The 22,732-nt window shown below is 49.2% G+C and overlaps 1 protein-coding gene across 1 annotated transcript in view; it reads right to left on the bottom strand.

Moving 5' to 3' along the window:
• Positions 1-8,962: 8,962 nt before the first annotated feature.
• Positions 8,963-22,732, bottom strand: part of FAM167A (family with sequence similarity 167 member A) — a 21,350-nt gene continuing 7,580 nt past the window's right edge. The window contains exons 2-3 of the mRNA XM_057386291.1: positions 19,733-20,267; positions 8,963-10,766 (exon numbers count right to left, since the gene is read on the bottom strand). Coding sequence (XP_057242274.1) covers positions 10,503-10,766; positions 19,733-20,110 — 642 coding nt within the window. The 5' untranslated portion in view covers positions 20,111-20,267 and the 3' untranslated portion in view covers positions 8,963-10,502. The remainder of the gene's footprint in view (positions 10,767-19,732; positions 20,268-22,732) is intronic.

Raw genomic sequence — 22,732 nt, 5'->3', positions numbered from 1 at the left:
CCTCAAACCATCACTTTTTGCTCTCCTGGATTTCAGAGGGAGCAGCTTYGCTTTCCTCTTTCTCCCTGGGCAGGGCTGGCTGGGGAACAGAAGATTCAGGTTTCCCCCTAAGCTGTAAGGGATATTTTTGCTCCTTTCCTCTGAATAATCAGGATTTAGGGTTGTTCTGGAGCTGGGTAAATACCCTGGAATGACTCCCCCAAGGAGGTGATTCCCACCTGCAAACAGCACAGTGAGAAAAATTCAGGCTGTGACTGCAAAAATCCTCTCAATAACCACCTGGCAATTATAGATTGGTTTTTAACTTGAGCTGGCTTTGGAAATGMTGCTGCTGTTTCAGRAAACAGAGYGGGTCTGGTCCTTCCCACATCTCAGGCATCYTTTGGGRAGSACTGGGAYCACAGTGAACCCCRTTCCAGGGGTGAATCCATGTGGGGAATGGCTGCTTCTGGTTGTGCTTCTGGGCATTCCCCCCAAAAAAAGACACTACAACAGCACTTGGATGAGGCATTCTTTGAGGTTAAAGGCACTCCTGGAGAAACATTTTTTGCCCTCTGGGGCTCCCAGAGCATCCAGGTTTAAACCAGCCCGGAGCCCCTGCCTTGCCTGAGGCCTGCAGGTGCAGCTGCTGAGGATAAATCAGCAGGAAAAAGGGGAATTTTCCTTTGCAAACACAACCAGCCTGGAGGGAAAACCCTCAACCCTCTCTGATCCCTCTCGCTGAGCCCACTCCACGCTGAAAAAATGAAAAATGAAATCCATTTTTAGGAGCAGCCCTTGAATCCACCCCTCTCCTGATTTCCTGAACGAATCAGCCTCTGCAATGCCTGGAACTCTCCAGGACAGCACGAACAGAACTTCACATCCCGAGCTGGCAGAATTCCCTCTGTTYCCCCTTGGCAATCACCCCGGGAGACTGGGGCGAGCCCCCGAGGAATCCCGAGCTGGCAGGAGCTTCCCAAAGCCCGGCCAAGCAGCCCAAATTTCCCCCGGGAGCTGATGGCAGGCGATCACAGCAGCAGGAACATCATCCCCTCACCCGAAGGTTTCCAGCGAAAAAAAAGGGAAAAGCGCGATTCTTGCTAGCGGGGGTTGGGGCAGGGCATTTTTTTGGGTGCTGCAGGAGGATCTGGGATGGCTGGAGGGATCCACTTTTCATCTCAGAGCTCGAGTGGGTCCTGCTGAAGCTGTCAGAGCTGTCTCTGCCGAAAGATAAAGCTGAGCCCGCAGCCCAGGACGGTACAAAGAGGGTTTTGTGCGAGCGGGATGCTCGAGGGGATGGGGCAGAGCTGYTCTGGGGGGCATTTGGGCTCAGACAAAAAACGGGGAGAATCTCAAAGRGGACCTTTCTATCTCTGCTGCCCTGGAGATGGAGGGGAGACTCACATTGAGATGAAAAAGCAGCAGGTGATCAAACCCGGGGCGGTGAAAGGAGAACAAAGAGGAGCGGGGAAGGCAGAACAAACTCCCCGGGGGGATCCGGGGGAAAGAAAGGCGAGAGGAGCCCGGAGCGATGCGGGGCTGAGCCGAGATGGCACCTCCTGGATCTGCCAGGCTCCAACCCGTTAAAAACCGTGTTTTCTCCGGGGTGTGATGCTTGAGAGGGCTGGGTTTGGGGTGGTGAATGGTGAGAGCGAGCGGGAACGAAGGCAGGGTCATGTCAAGGAAAAAACCCAGATCTCTGCATCCTTTACAGATCCCCGTGTCCTTTACATCACTGAATGATCCCCGAAGATTCCCCGTGCCACGAGCACCGGCTGAAGGATTGCAGCTGAGTTTGGCACTTGCTTGGCTTCAGTTTATGAAATCATGGGGTGGTTTAGATTGGAAGGGACACTGGGGGTCATCCAGCCTGAGGTTATTTCAGAGCTGGTTCCTCAGGGATGTGTCTGGATGGCCGTTCAATCTCTCCAGGGAAGGATATATCCAGAACTATAAAATCCTGGGATGCTTTGGGTGGGAAGGGACCTCAAGAATCATTTCATTACAACACTTTCCACTGTCCCAGGCTGCTCCAAGCCCTGTCCAACCTGGCCTTGGACACTTCCAGGGATCCAGGGGCAGCCACAGCTTCTCTGGGCATCCTGTGCCTCCCCACCCTCACAGGGAAGGATTTTTTCCTGAAATCTGATCTAAAACTCTCCTCTTTCAGGTTGAAACTGTTCCCCTTGTCCTGTCACTATCTGCCTGTGTAAAAAAGCTGTTCATTTTCTTTTTATAAGCCCTTTTTAAGCACTGGAGGGGCTCTGAGCTCTCCCTGGATCTTTCTTCTCTCCAGGTGAGCACCCCCAACTCTCCCAGCCTGGCTCCAGAGGGGCTCCAGCCCTGGAACATCTCTGTGTTCTCCTCTGGAGCTGCTCCAATGAGTTCATTCCTTATGCTGAGACCCCAGAGGTGGGAATATCACAAGGGCAGACAACAGGGAGAGAATCCTTGGTCGATTCCTGTCCAAATTGTTTACCCTGCTGCTCATAAAGGAGGAGGAGCAGAGGAAAATTGGGGTCATGGGTGGCAGGTGGGGCTCTCAGAGCTGTGAAATAACTTGGACTCAGCTCTAGGCTGAGGCCTTTGGATTTCAGGAGAGTTGTCTTCAAGCTTTTTTTGGGGAGCTGTGAGGTTGTTATGAAGGGGAGAAGGTGCCCAAGACAGCTGGCTGATTTATTTTTAAAGAAAACTCATTCAGAGCTTGGGAACAAACCCTGCCTTTGCACATGAAAATCAGGAATTTCAGCACAAAGCCTCCTTGGCTAATTAAGACACTTCTTAGCGAGCTGAGCTGTTAAAAGGGAGCATACAAGAAATGGAAATAAAGGAGGGGAAATGAAAGAGGAGAGCAAATGCATGGCTGGGGTACTCAGGGCTGAAAGCTGGAGGGCTGAGGACCAGCTGGAGCAGAGACCAGCCAGGGATGTTCAGAGTGGCAAAAAAAAGGGAGTTTGAAAGTGTTTTAACAGCACACTTTAGGGAAAATGTGTGTGGATTGTTGGATGGGGGACAGCCTAACAAAAGGTGATTATGGGAAATGCTGAATGCCCTTTTTTACCTCAGTTTCTATAGGTCAGACTTGCTCCAAGCTTCTTCACATAATGACAGTGCTTGGGAAGGAGAATAACCAACCAGCAGCTGGGGAAAYACAATTTTAGGGCTTGTTTAGTGAAATTAAATGAATTTACATCCATGGGATCGGATAGGAGTGCTCTGATGGAGCTCTTTGATGGGATTGTGAGGCTGCTGCCTGTCACCTACAAAATACTCCTGGTGTCTGGCCTCTGCCCACCCTCAGAAAGGGAAAAAGGAGGATGTGGAGAGCTCAGACCCCAGGAAAATCATGCAGCATGTCATCTGGAAATTAATTTCAGGACATGTGAAGAGCAGGAAGACCAGAACTCACAAACTCCAAGCTTGGTTCTCTGTATGGTGGTGCATAAGCTCCTCTGCAGAAACAGAATTCCAGGGAATTCCAGGTGAGAGAAAGCACACAGAGCAATCAGCTTTCCTTCTCCTGTGGCAATGGCTTTAGATTTGGGCCAGAGGAAGGCTGGAGTTTTGAGGATGTGAAAAAAACCCCTTAGGAGTGAAATCCTGGTGCTAAATCCTTCCCTTCCCTGCCAGAACTGCGCAGAAATCACGAAAAACAAGGCAAATTTCACCTCAAATCTTGAGGTTTGTCTGCACCAGCATCAGTCCCTGCCCYTGTTCATCCCAAAACTGGAATGTGAAAATGGTGAAAAACTCCAGAAAGGGTTTTCCCAGCAAATTTGGCTGGGATTTTGCAGCCAGCCTCTGGCTTGAAGCATTCATTTTACCTCAGGGCAGAGGCTCAGCCTGGCTGTTGTGTGACATCCTGGTTTCTCCCACCCAGGGAGGTTTTTTGGTGGCTGTTTTTTGCCTGAAGGAGGGATTTCCAGGAGCTCTGCAACCTGCCATCCTTCACAGAGGTGTTGGAGGCTGCAGCTCCTCCCTGCAGAGCCCCTGGGACATCCTTCCTCTGCCATCCTCTCCTCCTGCATGGCAAGCAGCTCTCTCTGATAAATAATTCCCTTTTTTTTTCTTTTGGCTGATTGCATGCTGTTACTAGGAAACATCCTGGCATCCCTGGGACTGCAGCTCGGAGCAGGCTGGCAGCTAATGAAGATAATTAAGATTTTATAGTCACCTTTCTGAACGAGCTGGCCAACCCTTCCCATGGGGATCTGAGAGGGCTGGGGTCCTGAGTGCTGAGTGGGCTTGGAAATGACCCAAGGAAGGAAAAATTACTTCTTCAGGGCTTTGTTGGTGTCTGTGCTGGGGCTGTTTTGGGGCTGGGGGCAACCAAAAGGCTGAGCAGCATTTCCAGGTGTTGCATTTCAGTGGTCATCAGAGCCCCTGGCGTGAGATAACAACCTGAGGTGAATTTGGGAGCTCTCACAGGTCAGGGATTTTCCTAAGTTGTAATTTGGCTGTGGCTGCTGTTCTGTAATTAATAATATGGACTTGATCAGGTTGGTCACTTGGCTTTAGGTCAGAGAAGGGGTCCTGTTTGCTGCTGAGGACACAGCTCCTGCTGTTCCCATCCCAAGGAGCAATTCCACCTCTGGGGGAGAGGTTTGTGTGCCACGAGTCAAGAAAACTTTGTCCCAACAGCCTTGGCTTAAAAGCACACTGGAGAATTGTTCTTTGGCGAGATTTCTGAGCCATCAGTGATTGCTCTCTGTAATTACTGCACTCTGTCCTGGCTGAGTTCCCTCAAGGAATTGCTGCAGCTCTGTGGGTGAACTGGACACCACCAGGATCATTCCTGTGCCCAGGACTCCACCAGGTTAAAYCCTCWCACCCCAAAGAGGCAGCAGYACCCMRATGGGCAGTTTGGGATGATCCCTGSCTCCCACAGCTCCTGAASCCTGATGKTTTTGGGGTCAGTGRACCAACACYGTGCCAGGAACCTCGYGGGGYAGGCAGAGCTCACCCTTGGCAAACCACGAGGCTGGAACTGACAGGGACAGCTCACTGTGAAAGACTGCTGACCCCACAGGATGAGTTTGAGAGAATCAACACCTCGATCCCTCTGATCTGGTTAGGAGTCTTGCAGGCTTTCCATTTAAATTTCTCAAAAACCCCAGCCCCAGGGTGGTGAAGGATGTGCTGGACCTGCCCAGGTTTCACAGCTGAGAGCTCAAAAGGTGCTCAGCTGCCCCTCAGGGGGATCCCACAACTCCTTCCCCACCTTTTAATCAGAGGATAACCCCTCCAATGCCTTTTTGTGGTGGGAGGAAGGAGCTGACCTTTGCAGATCTCCATTCCTGCTTCCCTCTGAGCTGCCTCCTTGGCTACCCAGGCTGAGAGCTGAAACAGTCGAGGGCAACTCCCTCTGCCCCCCTGAGCAATCCTTATCCAAGAGAGATCCCCTTGCAGCACATGGCATTTCTGGAGCAGCTCCTTYCCTACCCCCATTGTTCCTGGGAAAGGCAGACAATGATCTAAGAATGCAAAACTCCTGAAACCCCTCCAGAAAGCCGAAATTTATGAGCAGCCYGTTCCAGCTGGCAGAGGGAAATTGTCAGTGGAACAAAAACATTGTGTAATAAACCCCCTCATCCCCCTCTGGGGGGGAGCTGAGACAGCCACAAGGGAYGGGGGGGTTGGGGAAGGAGCGGTGGTGGAGCACTGAGCATCCCCATGGAATCACAGAACAGATTGGGTTGGAAGGGAAAATAAAGATTATCTTGTTCCACGGTCAGAGACACCTTCCATGACCCCAGGCTGCTCCAAGACCTGTCCAGCCCAGCCCTGGACACTTCCAGGATGGGGCAGCCACAGCTTTGGCATTGCAGACCCCTCTCAGTGGCTGCCCCAGAGGTTTTAAAGTTCATTTAGGTGCTGAAGTGGCCAGAATGGTTTGTGTGAGCACATGGACTCTGTCATATCCTTTTGCAAGGTCCTGACTGCTCTCAATGATGGGTGAATGAAAGAGATCTCTCAATCCTTTTCCATAAAAATAGCGTGAAAAGATGAGGGATGAAAGGCTGGAATCCTGACTTTTCTCCAAATTCAATCATTGCTTACCATAAAATTCCACATTTACATTTCACCTTAACTCCCCAACCATTGCATCCTGGGGCTCCCAGGAGCGTGTGTGATCATCCAGAACTCAGGAGTGTCCTGGAAAGGGGAGGGATGCGCTGGTGCCAACCATCTTTCCACATTTCCCAGGTCACACYGAGATGAGCGAGGATTTTACGAGCCTTTAGCACATTTTTGGGTGCTTGGAGCTGCTGCACAGCTCCTCTGGCCTCCATCTGRTTTACAAGTGATGCCAGAGGGGAGGTTTCTCTGGGATTTTGGGATGTCTCCCTCCCACGTGTGCATCCCCTCAGACACAACACTGGKTTGTAAAACGTGCAGCGGGGGAAGCGAGTTCTGCTGTGGAGCCTGACACCTCCTCCCTTCCATCCCTCGTTTTTTCCTTCCCCCTCCTTCTGTCTGGTTGGATCTGAGAGAAAACCCACTCAGCAGACAGAGCCAGGCTGTGAAATAAACCCATGAGGTGCTGGGAATACTCCAGCTGGGATTTATTCTTTTTTTTCCCCRTATATATAAAAGAGGTAAAACTGTGATCGTTGAAATACTGTGCAGCAGAGACAATCTGAAAATTCAGTCTTTAAATCCTTAAATATGTAATTCCTTGCTTTTCCTTTGACCCAGTGTGGCATTTCAGTGTCTCCACTGAATTTAATTAAAGTTTTATGGGGGGTAATTGTGGGACACCTCGAATCACTCACCGGTTATGGGATAGCACTTTCCAGTGCCAAARGAGTGAGGAATGAGACACTTTCCTGGGAACAATGACCCTTTTYATCATTTCTGCTTTGGGGAATTTTAAAGAGGAACAAGGTCCTGTCCATTAGCAGTTCATGGAAGCCTCTGCCAGAGAGAGGAGCCAGTTGATCCCAAGGTAAAATGTGCAAAATTTATCTGTTCTTCCTCTTAATTGACCCAAAGGAAGTACAAAGAAAAAAAGAAATCCGGGCCAATTATTTTTTAACTGATTTCTTCATGGTGAAAAATTTAAAGCTTTRGACTGACTGAAACTTCAGGGATTGGGTTGAGCTGAAAAAGTCAAAGTGGGAAAAGTTTCATTAAGGCTCTTTCAAGGAAAGTTTTTGGACTTCTGATAGGAAAATGATGTTTGAATGAAAATGAAGTGTTAATGTCTCAGTTTCAATTCAAGATCCTCAGAACTATTTTTGCAGAATCACAGATTGGTTTGGATTAGAGAACACCTTAAAAATTATTCAATTTCAACCCCCTGCCATGGGCAGGGACACCTTCCAGTATCCCAGGCTGCTCCAAGCCCTGTCCAGCCTGGCCTTGGACACTTCCAGGGATTCAGGGGCAGCCACAGCTTCTCTGGACACCCCGTGCCAGGGCCCCACTCTCACAGGGAAGACTTKCCTCCTAAGCAAAGAATTTTAAGTAAAGTATTTAAGTTTTGAGTAAAAGCAAAAATTGTCCAGTTAAAATGCTAGACTGATTTCCCTTCCCCACAGCTTCAAAATTTGCACTGAGCTTTCGGGGGCAAGGAAAAATAATTTGAAATTTTATCTTCTAGTTAGCATGGAGAAATCCATGGTCCTCCAGTCTGGCCACCTGAATTTAAAATGAAGTTAATTTTTCCTGTGGGCTGTCCCTAAACAGAACTTCTCTTCCATCCCATGAGGAATGTGTCTCACTGCTGAGGACAATGCTGGAAGCAAAGCCCAGAAGATTCCTGCTTCCAAGAGATGGAGCAGCTGCCACTGAGGCTCCAGATGGAGATGCAGCCTGGATTTATCCACAAAAATTCACTTTCAGGATGGACTTCATAAGGACCCACCTTGATTTCCACTAGTTTTTCTCTCCAGGCATCTGGGAAAGGGAATGTGGCTCTAAGTTGCAGGAGAGGAACCATTTCTCAAGGCTTGAACCATCTCATTTAGGACAGCTGAGACCTGCAGGCTCCTTCCTGGAAATTTTGTGGTGGGAACAATGTCCTGTCCTCGTGTTTCTCAAAGCTGACCCAGCATTTGGGTGATTCTTCATTTTAAAACAAAGTTCATATTTATTTTTCCTCCCTAACCTGCTGTATTTTAAGTGCCAGGACCCACTTTTCACTCAGTGGCTGAATAACATAAAACATAAAATGTGTAGGTGTTTTTTTGTGGTTTTATCTTGTTTTTTTTTTTCCCTTTTTTTGGTTTGTTTGTTATGTTTGTTTGTTTTGTTTGGTTTTTTGGGTTTTTTGTTTTGTTGTTGTTTGGCTGGATTTTTCTTTTTTTTTTTGTTTGTTTTGAGTGTTTCTATGTGGTTTTTGTTGTTGTTGTTGTTTGGTTGAGTTTTTTGTTTTAGGGTGGTTTTTTTGGGTTTTTTTGGGTTTTTTTTGCTTTTTTTCCCATACATTTTTGTCCAAATTCACTGTAAGTGCTCCCAACTTGTTCTCCTCCCCTCTCCTCCAGACTGCAAGCTGGAGCTGATGGGTACAAAAACCTGGAACGCTCCATCCTGATGCTTCCCCGACACAGCGAGAGACCAGAGGCAGAAATCAATACAGACAGAGCTTTTATAATTAAAAAAATTGTGCATTTTGACAAACAGCTGGCAGTTATACCCATCCCCCATCCCCTTCAATGTCTGGAACCCAGACATCTGATTTTTTAATGTTACATGTGATGACCCCATAAGACTGTCCTTGAATGAACTTGTGGCTACCAGCCAAGACCCCAAAGGCAGCTCCACCCTGTACTCGACCCCAGCTGACCCCAGAGAGAACCAATCCCCCTCTTCCAAGGCATTATTTTCACAGAAAAGCCATAATTTCAATCTCTTGATGGAAAACGCCTCTGAAAAAATCAACACGTGGGACGCAAACTGATTTATTTTTATGAAAAAAAGTAAACAAAGAAGAATTTTAATGAGGAGGTTTTTGTTTTTGATTTTGTTTTTTTTGTTTTTTTTTTTTTTCCTCCAAGATGTCCATGGGGAAATAAGGCTGTTTCTAGTAAACGAAACGACACCGTGGCTGGTTGTCTTGTCCAGAGGCTGAGTGAAAGTCTGGTCACGACCCAAAATAAACCTTCCTCACCTGGGGAGCACAAGATTCAGCACCCAGGCGTGGTGCTGATGGTACAGACAGAGCTCTGGTGCCTAAAATTCCTCCTTCCTCAGCAGGAAGAAAAGATACTCAGGGAGCTTTGGAGTGGGTGGGGAGGCATCACCAAGGGGGGACAGAGGAGTGAATGGCAGGGACACCACGAGCAGGATTGTCCCACTCTGACAGGATCAGGAGTGGTGTGGGCACACAGAGAGAGCCTGAAGGCACCTGCGGGTGCCATGTGTCCCAAAATTGCMGTGACAAAGCCTCTGGAGTCCCCACCCTTGCTGGGCAGCACCAGAGGTCTCAGCCCCACCCTGTTCTAGGCACAGGGAGCTGTGTGCACTGAAAGGCAAAAAAAATTCAGCATCCACCTCACATTCAGTTGGGCAGGGAGGGAATCCCCCGGCTTGCTGAAGGTCCAGAGCTCAGTGCAGCAATCCCTCCCTTAAATTTTTTAGTCCAGTTTGGAGTTCATTACCCAAAAGTCCCTTTTCTCCTCTTGAAGTTCCTCTCTCTGATGGATGTGTGTTGCTACAGAGGACCCAGGATTTGCTGGTGCTGCTGTTGTGGGGGGTCAGCCTGGGGGTTTCTCTGGCTGGAAATGTTTTGGGTACGGCGTCGTCTCCTTGGCAGGGAGAACCACACGTGGCTGACAACAGGATCCAACTGGATCAGAACCCTGTATTGCTGCAGGTATCACTTCCAGGGCACACAGGAGACTTCTGGCTGGCTGGAATCTCCTTTTGGATGTGCCCATGGCGAGTCCACCATCTGGACCACAGGCAAAATGAAGCTGCAGTGTCCTGGACTGCGTGGAGTAATCCCACAAACCCATCTTCTCACCATTTTKGGGGCTGTGGGTACTGTTTAACCCACAATTCTGTGCTTGCTGGGGGGCTCCTTCCCACGGGAAATCAACTTCCCACCTGGAATAGCCCCACAGACCCCGTGCTTGGACAGCAGAGGCTGAGGGTTGGGGCACAAGGAGACATCCATGGAGGAGAGCTGTGTTGTAGCTGCAGCCTGGGAGGAGGGGAAGGAGAAGGGAAATGGGATTTGTGTTGTGGCTGATCTTCAACCCCTCCTTTGAATTCTGAGCACAACCACCCACACCAGAGCYGCATCTGGTGGAGGGAAGAGGAGAASAAGGGACTTGGCAAAGGAGCTGAGTGCACATGTTGGGTTTTTGGGTGCTCTCCAGGCCTCCTCCACGCGGGTCCTGCCTTCTCCATGAACATCCCTGGGCCAGACCAACACCCACCTTTCCACTGCAGGTTCCCTGTTCTCTCCCGTTCCCTCTGCTCCTCGCTGGCCTCTCCTCACCCAGCCACGAGGCAGAGACACCCCTCTCCCTCTTTCTCCCCCATCCTTCCCTCTCCTTCCTCCCCCCAGCTCAGCACAGCGAGAACCGGCGGGAGTTGATGTTCATCTTGGTGACCCCGATGAGCTTGAGGGGCGTGGAGAGGCTGAAGGAGCTGACGAGGGGGAAATCACAGAAGAGGTCGGCCAGCTCGTCCCTCTCCTCCAGCTCGAAGGTGGCRTCGTTGAGCATGCGCTGGTGCAGGTGACACGTCTGCTCGATCTTCAGCTTGTTGATGTCGCTGCGCAGGCGCATCAGCTGCCGGGCCAGCTGCTGGTCCTGCAGCCGCATTTCTGCCTGGAACGGGGAGGGAAGAGGGGTTTTTATGGGTGAATTTGGTGCCCCCTGCTCGAGGTTGAACCGGATTGTAGGGAAGGGAAGGATGTTGAGATGCTYGAGATGTAGAGAAGGGTGACAAGGCTGGTGAAGKGTCTGGAGAACAAACCCWAYRAGGAGCAGATGAGGGAGCTGGGGGGGCTCAGCCTGGAGAAAAGSAGGCTCAGGRGAGACCTTTTCACTCTCCAAAMCYCCCTGACAGGGKGTTATAGCCAGGTGGGGCTCAGGCTCTTCTCTGAGGCACCCAGGACAAGAGGACACAACTTTAAGCTTCACCAGGAGAAGTTTAGGTTGGACATCAGGAAAAAATTCTTTACAGAACAAGTGACTGGACACTGCAATGAGCTGCCCAGGGAGGTGGTGGCATCACCACCCCTGGAGGTGTTWAAAACCAGWCTGGATGTGGCACTCAGTGCCATGGCCTGGTTGATAAGGTGGAGTAAGGTCAGAGGTTGGRCTCGATGATCTCAAAGGTTTTTCCCAACCTGAAYGTGATTCTGTGATTCTGGGAACTCACCTAGAGATGCTCGATCTGTGAGGGAGATGGGGATCTTCCAAACCAGCAATGCAACCCAAAAAAATACAGCTCAGGATGGGAAATTTTAAACAATTGAGCAAGTCTGTGCCCGCTCATGATTTCAGGAGCACCAGGAAACTGGAATTAAAGCCATGCCAAGGCTGTTGGCTTGGGTAYCCGTCAGGCTTCAGAGCCTCCATCTCAACATTAAACAAAGCCCAAATTAATTTTGCTCAWAAGGCAGCAGCCACAGGGAGAGGGAGCAATTAGAGGTGGAAAGGACCAATTAAAAGAACACCAAATAACTGATCCCCAAACACCCAGCCTGGGTTTCCAGTCTGCATAAATCAGAGCTGGTCCATGGCAGAATCCACCTCCCCCATGGTTTATTTTATCTTAGCCATTTGAAAATGCTCTCAGGATGGGACCTCCATGGTTTCCAAAAGGAAGGAGAATGATCACCTCCAGGACAATGATTTAAGTGGTTTTTGGAGGTATTTTTTCTCCTCTGGCAGCTGGCTTGGGAAGGTGGAAGATTCAGAAGTAATGAAAGAAAAGAGGTATTTTATTTCTTTTTTTTTTAAAAAAAAAATCCAACTCGTAATTAAGCAGAAAATTGATACTGTGGATGTTGTGGGTAGTGAAGGAAGGAGATGGACTCTTGGTGCAGGAATCAGCCTTTGGCTGGGGAACAGGAGCAGGCAGAGCTGGGAAAGCCAAGAAAACAATCCTCACTTCTCACCCCAATCCTTTCCTCACAGAAAAGCARCAAACCACAAAAGCTGCAAAGAAAAGAAGGTGGTGGGAGAGAAACCGAACAGGATCACCAGAAGGGGGTGGAATAGGATGGTCTCTAAGGCCCCTTCCCACTCAGGCCATTCTGGGATTCTAGGATATGGGATAAAATCCCTTTTTTTTTTTATTTTAGCAGTGTGGATGTGATCAGACCATATCAGTTTCCCTCCTGCTGGAAATGGGCTACTCAATTTATGGATGTAGCTCGGGATGTAAAGAGGAAATTATTCCTGGCCTGGTGACTTGTGCATGAAGAAGCAAAAGGGAAAGGACGAGGGAAAATTCCCCTTGAGAGACCCCACAGAGACCCTGATATTTATCCATGAGACCTTTCCAGCCTGACATGAGGGCTGCTGCAAGAAGGTTGTGAACCAAAACAGCCTTGGGGCTGCTTTAACTTGTGCCACAATCCCTCCTCCTCCTCCAAGCAATCAGAGAATCCCAGAATGGTTTGGGTTAAAAGAGACCTTAAAATTAATCCTATTCCACCTCTGCCATGGGCAGGGACACCTTCCCCTATCCCAGGGGGCTCCAACCTGGACTTGGACACTTCCAGGGATCCAGGGGCAGCCACAGCTTGTCTGGGAATTCTATTCCATGGCCTCCCCACCCTCACAGGAAACAATTTCTTCCCAATATCCCATTTAAATTCCTTCAAGCCCAAACCATTCTATTCTCTGGCACCACWGAGATATCCTGGAGGACCTTGCCTGATGCTCCCAGCCAGCAGCTGAATTCCAGCTTTCTCTGGAGAGAAATTCTCCAGCTGTCTCTGGAGAGGATCAAGTCACCTTTGTACCAATCTCTGAGTGAATCTCTTCTCTCTCAGGAAATCTCAAATTGTTGGCATGGTTGTGGCMATTTACCTTTTCTATAAAAACCCCATTGTTTCCTCTCAGACCTCATAACCCGTGCCCCCAGCAGAGCAATGCCACTCGGCAGGTTTTTATTCTCCCACCTGAGTTAAAATATATTAAAAAAAAAGTAATTTTGTTGATATTTTTTCCTGCTTCACAACAAATGCTGCCATTTTATCAGGGAGGCGATCACAGGTGTTATTGAAGTGACCCTGGGTCATTCTTTCATCTCAGCCTATCAAGTTACTTAAGAAATGCCAACAAAGGCATCCATTGAATATTTTGAAGAATGTGGGATTAAAAAAGCCTCAGCTGCCAAAAAAAAGGCATTTAAAAGAGAATTATGAGGCCATTGTGCAGAGGGGTGTGAGCTGTCGGTCCTTTTTTCCTCTTCCAAACCAGCTTTACATTTTTTGACTGGTTTTCCCCCTCTTTTGAGGAAGCCATTTGATTTCCTGCAAGCCTGGAAGACAAAGCCCTYCATGAAATAAAGATAAGGAACAAAGCCTRGCAATGCTTGGCTAAAGYYGTGTGGATGTGGCACTTGGGGACACGGGTCAGTGGTGACCTTGGCAGTGCTGGGTTAAGAGCTGGACTCAGAGATTTTYGAGGGCTTTTCCAATGTTAAAAAATCTATATTTCTGTGAGAGGATGAGGTGCACAAGGAAGAGGTGGCCCTTGGGGTGAGGGCTGTGAGTGCCTGTGCTCCTTGGAACTCTGCCTTATCATCCTGAGGGTGTGGGGTGACAGTTGTCACCTCAGCTGGTGACAGCTCCATGGGGTGACAGCCGGGCAGAGGGTGGAGCAGGAATTTTGGGCAGCTCTGCAGGACACAAACTCTCACTCCCCACACTCCTCCCTGRGGCTTGGCTTGAGATGCCAAACCCCCATCCTGCATCCATGGAGCTGTCCCATTAAACCCTGCTCTGCTCAAACCCTCCCAGAATATCAGAGGAATTTCACCAAGAAACCCTCATTCTCCTTCCCCTTTTTCCAATACTAAAACAATTATCCCTGTCCCATGCTGAGCGCCAAACAATCCCTGGAAATGAAGAGTGATGCCCCTTTAAAAGCAGGACAGCAGTGCTCCAAAAARCTGCCTGGGAATGAATAATGGGATTACAGGGGGCACATCATGGGAATCTGTGGGGTTTTGGYGTGCACAGTTCACCCACAGTCACCACGAGGTGACTCCACACTCCATCCATGTGGGATGGCAGCAGATTCCCACACATGGAGTGAAATGCTCTGGAGAAACCCATGTGGAGCATCCAGCAGAAAGCAGGAATTTTATTTCCTTTGATCCTCTCATGGCCGGGGCAGGAAGAGCTTTAGGTGCGYCTTGCTCATAAAAATCAACTTTTTAACAGGTTCTGCCTCTTCCTGCRCACCCAGGTCCAGCTGATTCTCACCAGCATGGCTGGGGAATGCTTTTGGGATGGATAGGATGCTGGGTTGAACSTCCCAGGGTGGAAGGAGGAGCTAAACTCAGGTCCTTCCTGGCAGAGAAGCAACTGCTGGATTGAAATGCAAATCTGGACCACAGGTTTATGGACCCAGGGAGGATTTTCTGTTTGGACTGAGCCTCAGAATCTCCTGGGGATATTTCATAGGAGAGAAAGAGAGAAAGCTTGGGGTGTTTTCTTTCCTGTTTTCCAGTCCAGGGGGCTCAGACCACATATCTATGAGCAGTTGCTTTCATTTTTGCCTTCAGCAGACAGAAAACCCAATAATTTCCCCAAATCCAGCAGTTCATCTCTTCCCTACATTGCTGTGGGGGGAGTTTTCCAGCAGGCAGCACCTCAAGGCATGGAGATATGGGGCTTTCTGAGATTTCCTTCTCTTCCCAAAAGAGAARAGTCCCACGGATGAAGTCCCAGCCTGGTCTGTGAAGCTCAGAGGGATGGTCTGTGGAGAGGCAGCTGCTCCCACAGAGCCAGGCCTCCTTCTTTCCAAAAGATCAAAAAAAAAAACCTGAAATCTAAATGGTTCCTTTCCTGAGTGCAGCTACTCTGGTTCAGGCATAGAGAAGCACAGCCTGCTTTTCAGATCCTTGCCAAACCCTTCAGACAAGCCCACGTTGTCTGAGTTTTGCTTTGGGTTTGGTTTGGTTTCTTCAAAGGTGCTCAGGTGCCACCCTGTCATGGCTAATTTTGGTGCTCACACCCTTGTGGTGCAACCCACAGCCCCAGATGTGGAATCCCAGCTCCTTCTGCAGTGTCTGGCAGCTCCCCACCACCAAATCCCAGGATGCCTTTGCCTTTTGTGGGTCCCAAATCACATTTTTCCTCGGTGCTGGCTCTGTGTTGGCTCCCTCTCTCCCCAAAGCAGGGTGGCTGCACCCAAACTGACCCTTGGGGATGGTCCTGTTCCATAATAACTCCTAAACTCTTCCCTGGTTTCAGAAATTTAACAGCAGAGGTCACAGAATGGTTTGGGTTGGAAGGAAAAATAAAGATCATCYCATTCCATCACCCTGTCATGGGCAGGGACAMCTTCCACTGTCCCAGGKTGCTCCAAACCCTGTCCAGCCTGGCCTTGGACACTTCCAGGGATCCACAGCTTCTCTGGGTACYCTGTGCCATGKCCTCATTACCCTCAYAATAAGGAAATTTTKTMCCACATCATTATTTAAGTTMACCCAGGCACTTGCTCAGGCAGTATGTATATCCCAAATAGAAATAAAAGTGTTCAATATTTAATAATAAATGTCTGATTAACAGGACACAGGTGTTTTATGATTTCCCAGGAGAGAACATCAGAATTTTTGTCCTTTTTCAAGTCTCTCCTGCATTCTGGCCCTCACACCCCTCATATCTGAGTGCCAAATGGGTGAAATTGAGACACAAAACTCATTTTCCTAATGGGGCAAAATTAGAACTGCTCTAAGATCTGTTCATCGGTTTGTGCTTCAGCCATGCTTGAGAGGGAAAGGAATTTCAGTGCTTAATTTTATAACTTGTAAAACCTGGCTAATTTCACAAATAAAGAGCAAAATGTGACCCCTCCAGCCCTCGTGGCTGATGATGGTTTTGCTCTGGGCAGGGATGAGGAGCACCTTTGACAGTGCAAAGGCAAACACAAGGGCAGAGGGGAGGCAGGAGGAGCTGGAGAGGGAAATGCTCCAGCCCTGGGGCAGCTCAGCACACGCTGAGAGCTGCAATTTGCTCCTACACCTCCACAGAGCCTCTCAGCACAAAAAAACAAGAGCAGTTTGCCTGTCTGAATAAATCAGCTTCTCCGGGGCCAGGCTCTCAGCAGGGCACAGCTGACTTGGCTGCCCGTGGGTTTATGTCAGTCCTAYAAACCCAGCCAGGACCTGGGATGAGTCACATGAGGTGACAGCCCAAGGAAAGCAGATGGACAATAAAAATCTTGGGTTTGTCTTTTGCTGMACTTCTGAACGTGAGCAGCCTGGTCCGGGCTGAAGCTGAACCAGATCAGACTTTGGGGACGCAGAGGAAAATTCCTCGCAGTRCCAGATGATTCTTTTTGTTGGATTGGGAGTAAGAAGAGATAGGGCAAGAGGAAATGGCCTCAAGTTGTACCAAGAGAGGTTTAAAATGGAGATCAGGAATAATTTCTTCACTGGAGGGTTGTCCGGCCCTGGCTCATGAGGAATCCCCATCCCTGGAGGGATTTAAAAGCTCTGTGGATCTTGGGGCCATGGGTCAGTGGTGGCCTTGGCAGTGCTGGGGGATGGTTGGACTCTTAGAGGACCTTCCCAACACAAACCCTTCTRTGACAGCACTAAATTTACTCTCCTGCCTCTGCTGCGTTTGGCTGGGATAGAGTTAAACCCCAAACCTGTACCAGCTGCCTGTTGGGAACAGTCCCCAGCATGTGCAAACTCCTGGAGCTCCCAGAGCTTGGCAGGAGCTCCCTGGGACAAGCCAGAACCTTCCCAGGGCGATGCAGTGGGAACAGCCCGGCCTGAACACGCCAGGAGCTGTTCTGGGGGCTGAGGGAGCAGGAGCTGCATCCTCTATGTTTCATTGAGCAAGGAAATGCCTGCTGCACTTCTGCCCTGCATGGAAAACCCCCAATTCACCAGCTTTGGTCCTTCTGTTGGATAGAGGAATCCTACAGATCCTAAATGATCATATCATGGAATCACAGAGTCATGGAATGGTTTGGGTTGGAAGGGACCTTWAATTTCATCCAGTCCCACTCCMWGCCAYRGRCAGGGACACCTTCCACYATCYCAGGYTGCTCCAAGCCCTGTCCAGCCTGGCCTTGGRCACTTCCAGAGATCCARGGGMAGCCACAGCTTCTCTGGGCAMCCTGTGCCAGGGCCTCCCACCCTCCCAGGGAAGAATTTTTTYCCMAWWWYCCMWYYWRSYTTKKYYYYYTTYMWCYTWAARMCMWTYCYYCYTKKYCYKWYYYTYCMWYCCYTTKKYCMAARKYCCYYYYCMWYYTTYYYWKWRGSYYCCYTYMRGRAMYKRAARRWYMMMAMYTKGKYMWYYYCMRGKTKRRSMAWYCCMAWTYYYCCMRKTTTTYCKYCCMRSMRGASYKSYYYMWYCSYTTKRWYMWYYYCMWKGSCYYMMYYCMRSMRSYYCMMRKYCYTCCYKKKSYKKTYCCCAGATCTGGACCCGGCTCTGCACATGGGGTCTCACCTCAATGGGGCAGAGGRGCAGAATCCCCCCTTCCCTGCTGCCCACACTGGAGATCACCCCAGGATCTGGTTGGTTTCTGGATTTCCTCCTGCTATGGAGCCTTCCTGGTGTCTTTGTGACCACAACATGAGCAAAAACAGGGAAAAATCCTGTCTTGTTGGGATGTTTGGAAGCTCRTTCCTTTATTGGACAAGAAACTGGATTTCACCCTTGAAATGTAATGTGAAATGCACCTTTTGGTTCCAGCAGTGTGTGATGGGATGGCCTGGCCGTGCTCTCTCTGCYTTGCTGGCAGCTCTTACCCACACTCGTGCCTCCAGCACAGCAATTTCACCCTGTGGTCAGTCAAAAAAATGCTCTCTCTTTTGGGGAAATTGGTCTAAATTACCAGCCACGTCCAGATCCAGCAAAGACCGGTATAATTAAGTGGCTGGAAAATGGAAAGTGAGGAACAATTAGGGTTTGCTTGGCCTTTTCCCTTCTTTAATTTAAACTTTCARTTTTTGACAGATGGTGGTTTAGATAGCACACCCCAGTCTAAGGGGTAGAATCAGACTCTGAGACAATTTATACTTCCAACATGGGCAGAGATTGAAAGAAAACCCCAAAATCTTTTAAAATCCAGGGTTCTGAGAAGGAAAATTTGCTTCTTACTATCTTTGGGCATCTTGAGGTTCAGTGAATTTAAGATTGCAYCCAGATTCAGGTCACAGATCTGGAGCTGAGGTTCTCCAGAGCACTGAGGGGTTTTAGGGGATCTTCTCAAAGCTGTTCCTAATAGTCCTGGGTTCCTGAAAGCCTTGATCTTAAGAGAAAAAGTCACCAAACTGCAACATCCAGAGCCACCTCTGTAAATAAATTCTCTGGGGATCAGTGGAGTTTGGTGGATGAAGCAACAGAAAGTTGACAAACCAACATTATCTGAAGCAAAAGTCGCAAAGAAATCTTTGAAACCGTTATTCATTGTTGTGTTTTTCAAAAACAAAGCGYCTGCACAGGAACATTTTCACAAGTGTTGGCCACGAGTGATGTCCCAGCCAATGTTGTGAATATTCCTGCTGGGACTCACAGGCAAAATTCCAACTGGGCAGCAGAAACAAAGCCACGTGTCATGAGTCACTTCCAGCAATCTGGGCCAAATAATAAAGAGTTTTSGTGCCAGTGAGGGGAAGGGAAGGATCACTGGGAAGGTTGGTTTTGGGGTCTGGTGAAGAGCACCTGGATTAATTCTCCAGCCCTGAATTCAGCTGCCCTGGCAGGGACATGCCCATCCTATCAACATCCAGAAAATCACAGAATACTCTGAGTTGGAAGGGACCCACAAGAATCWCTRAGTCCAACTCCTGGCCATGCACAGRRCAAAYCCAAAATCACTCTCCGTGCCTGAGAGAGTTTTTCAAACATTTCTTGAGCTCTGTCAGGCTTGATGCATCCAAGCTTTCTCCTGGGAATTATCCCCAGGCTGTGCTGATTCCTGAGCTGGGTTGGGAGCTGCCTGGGGCAGGCCCAGGATAAAATTGTGCCAAAGATCGTGATAGCAACAAGACATTACAAAAGATGAATTGCAGCCCTCTTTCCCTGTGGATTTTCCTGGTATATATGCCTAGAAAAATGAAGTGGTTTTGTCCCCTCTTTGTCTGTGACACCTCCAGCACAGAACAAACAAAAAATTAACAGATGTGTGAGACAGGGTGGGAGGATGGCTGAAAGGTTTGAATTCAAAGGCAAGAGGATGGACCTGAAAGAGCCAGGTGTGGAGAACACAGTGGCTGATGGAAAACACTGTGACTGATGGAAAACACAATGACTGATGGAAAACATAGTGACTTATGAAAAACACAATGACTGACAGAAAACACTGTGACTGATGGAAAAAAAAATCTGTGACTGATGGAAAAAAAATCTGCTACTGATGGAAAACACAGTGACTGACAGAAAACACTGTGACTTATGGAAAACACTGTGACTGGTGAAAAACACTGTGACTGATGGAAAAAAAAATCTGTGACTGATGGAAAACACAATGACTGATGGTTGCCTTTCCACCTGGGGCTAAAGGCAGGTAGGAACAAGGAGTTTCTCTGCTTTTTTACTTTTATCCCTCTTGCAAATCTGTGCTGACAGGGACAGGCAATCACTTACCAGCTCCTTCCTGAGCCACGTCAAAGCCTCGTCGATGCTCTCAAAGCCACCTATTCTCCCTGAGGTGACAGTCCCCTTGTCCTGGGCAGGGTTTCCATTGAGGTGCAGCTGCACCTTCCTCATGGGGACAGCCTCCCCCGGGCTCTTTTTGTCCTTGGTGGCCTCCTCCTCCCCCTCTCCCTCGGGCTGGGGGCTCTTCCAAGCCTGCTCCTCCAGCTTTGCCTTCCATTCCAAGTAGGAAGGRCGCCTGGTCTCCAGCCTCAGCTTCTCTGTCAGTGCCTTGAGGGTCCTCAGGTGGTCATCTGGAGGGGGGACCCCCCCAGAGCCAGCATCCATGCTGTCCAGCGCCTCTTCTATTTGGATTTTGGGGACAGACATCCTCTCTGGGAGTCCAAAGGCATAGGGGAGGGCTGGAAAGGACTGAGGATGGAGATGAGAAGCCTCAAGGTTTGAYCAGGTGTGCCCAGCACAGCTCCTTGGAGGACTGCTGAAATGTGGGSTCTGCTCAAGCACCACTCCAGCCTTGGGTGAACACCTGGAAGAAAAAAAAAAGGGATTAGTTTCCATTTTGAAAAGGAAAAGGGAGTGAGGAAAGAGAGACAGCTCTTGCTGGAGCAGGGAGTGAGGGTTTTGAAGAGGCTCAGTGCCAAGGTGCTGCTGGGGACTGTGAGCTCACCTCAGTTATCTGAGCACTTTGGGGCAGGAACAGCCARGCTCTGGCTTTTACCAAAGCTCTGGTTACCTACACCTCCAACCTTAACTCAAGGGGCTGTGGAAGGGTGGCCAAGGAGTCCAGGACATGTTCCCAGACCCCAAAACCCTCTGGAGACAGCAGTGGCTGCTGCTGGTTTGGGTTGGTTTGGGCTGTCTGGTTTTGCTGATTTTTCTGCCTGGCAAACCCACATTTCCCCACTGAGGCMAATCAGGTCCAGATGAAATAAGAAAACCTGAAGGAGGAGAGGTTTAGATTAGATATTAGGGAGAAATTATTCCCTGTGAGGGTGGRGAGGCTCTGGCACAGGGTGCCCAGAGAAGCTGTGGCTGCTCCTGAATCCCTGRMAGTGTCCAAGGCCAGGCTGGACAGGGCTTGGAGCAACCTGGGATAGTGGAAGGTGTCCCTGCCCATGGCAGGGYGATGGAGGTGATCTTTAAGSTCTCTTYCAACCCAAACCATTCTGAGAACCCAAAACTTCTCCCAAGAGTCTGAGTCAAAAGGAGAACTAGAAAAAGGGATTTATTTTTCCCCCCGCCACATCCCTGTCCAGCTTTACAGAGCTGGGTTTAGGTCTGGGTTTGCTAAAGATGCAGTCTTAGGGTTCATCTCCCTCCTGAGCCGATCAGGAACACGGTCCCAGCCATGGGGGACTGTTTGGGATGCTGGCATGGTTTGGGTTCAGCCCTCAGGGAGRCTTGGACTTGGGGKTCCCATCCCACATCCAGTTTATCCYGGGRRWAYRGTCCCTTTTAACACCCCTTGGGAGCAGCAGCACAGAGAAACCAGGAGCTTCCTCCCCWCTCCTCCTCCTCCTGCCAGCACTCRTGGAAAAGTGTGCTCAGACAAACCSTGGCACCTGGAAGTGCAGAGGACTCAAAAACTCCTCAAGAGTTAAGCTCAGGCAGCTTCTGCATTCATTCAATGGCAAGATCAGATAAAAGACATTCTCAAGGTCGTGTGCTCATCCACAGCTGAGCTAGGAATAGATCCAGAGCTCTCCTCCTGAAYGTCAGGCACCAAACAAAATACTCCTTTGCCTGCCTGGTGAGATGCCTGGAAAAGCAGGAAGGATCCGTGCAGCTTCCTAGAATTACTCAGCCCTTCTCCTCCCTGCCATCTCCACAGAGGCATGTGCAGCTCTGAAATCCAGACCATAATTACGCCTCTCCAGCCTTTTCAGCAAGAAGATTCAATTTAAAATAAACACCGAGAGAGGAGCAAGATTTATCCCAACAATTGTGTGGGGGCACATGAGCCGAACGAGGAGTTGATAATGTACACACAGACAGTGTGGGGGTGGAGAATTAGTCATGTTGTGGTCTCGTTCCTGCTCCTATTTATGTTAATGAGAGTTTTACGGCTCTCACAGACACTCTGGCAGGGTGAAGCCAACAGCTCTCGTGCCTGGAACAGCAACAATTTTCCTTCTTCTGTCGAAAAACAGAGGGGGAAGCAGCAGGCTGGCCTGGCAGAGGATTGCTCTGCAGGGTTTAGGGTGTATTGATGAATTTACCTTTCCTCCTGCTCCAGCCTCCCCAAATCAATAARGAAAAACAAATAATGACTTAAAACCCCTCATTTCTGAGCTCTTTTTCCCTGTTCCTTGAGACCTCTGTGGAGATTGTTGAGGATGGCCCAAACCCAGCAGTCCAACAGTTGGCTGCAATTCCACCCTGGGCTGCTGCATTTGCTAATTCCCAGCAAAGATCATATTTTTATCATTTTCTGGATGCCACAGCTACAAAACAGAGCCCCACACAAGCTCTTTTGTCCTGTGTCTTCRGCGTGTACGAAATCCTCGGGGTGGGAAAGGCCCCTGGTATTTGAGCCTCGGGCACAGCTCAGTTCACATTCAGAGCATTGGACCATGAAAACGGGACAGCAGCTCGGAGCATCCCCTTTGTCACTGCCCTGCTGTCATCTCCCCGTCCCTGTCACCACAACTCCCAGCAGCTTTGCAGGAGATTTGGGTTTTTTTACCCTAAAAGCAGCATTGGTTCCACCCATCCTTCMCTTTGTGGCAAAACATGAAACATCTCATTCCCTGTGTAGGGACACCCCTAAACAGGCAGCTCTTTTCCCAAACCTGTCCCAACTTTGGAGTGACAGAAAGAATTTTCTAATTTCTCAAATTTCCTGTCAATACCTTGGACTTGGATCAAAGGCCTGGAATGGAGAAAGAGATCTGAAAGTCACAAGCGTGTGAAAAATGCCCTTGTGCTGTAACACAAACCCTRAGAGTTACCAAATTCCCAGGAACAAACCTGGCTCAAATCCACATTCTC

The sequence above is a fragment of the Malurus melanocephalus genome, unplaced genomic scaffold, assembly GCF_030028575.1.
Source record: "Malurus melanocephalus ecotype Western Australia unplaced genomic scaffold, MMel_1.1 scaffold_949, whole genome shotgun sequence".
Lineage (NCBI taxonomy): Eukaryota > Metazoa > Chordata > Aves > Passeriformes > Maluridae > Malurus > Malurus melanocephalus.
The sequence above is the reverse complement of the archived record's forward strand: the minus strand, read 5'-3'. Positions and strand labels throughout refer to the sequence as shown.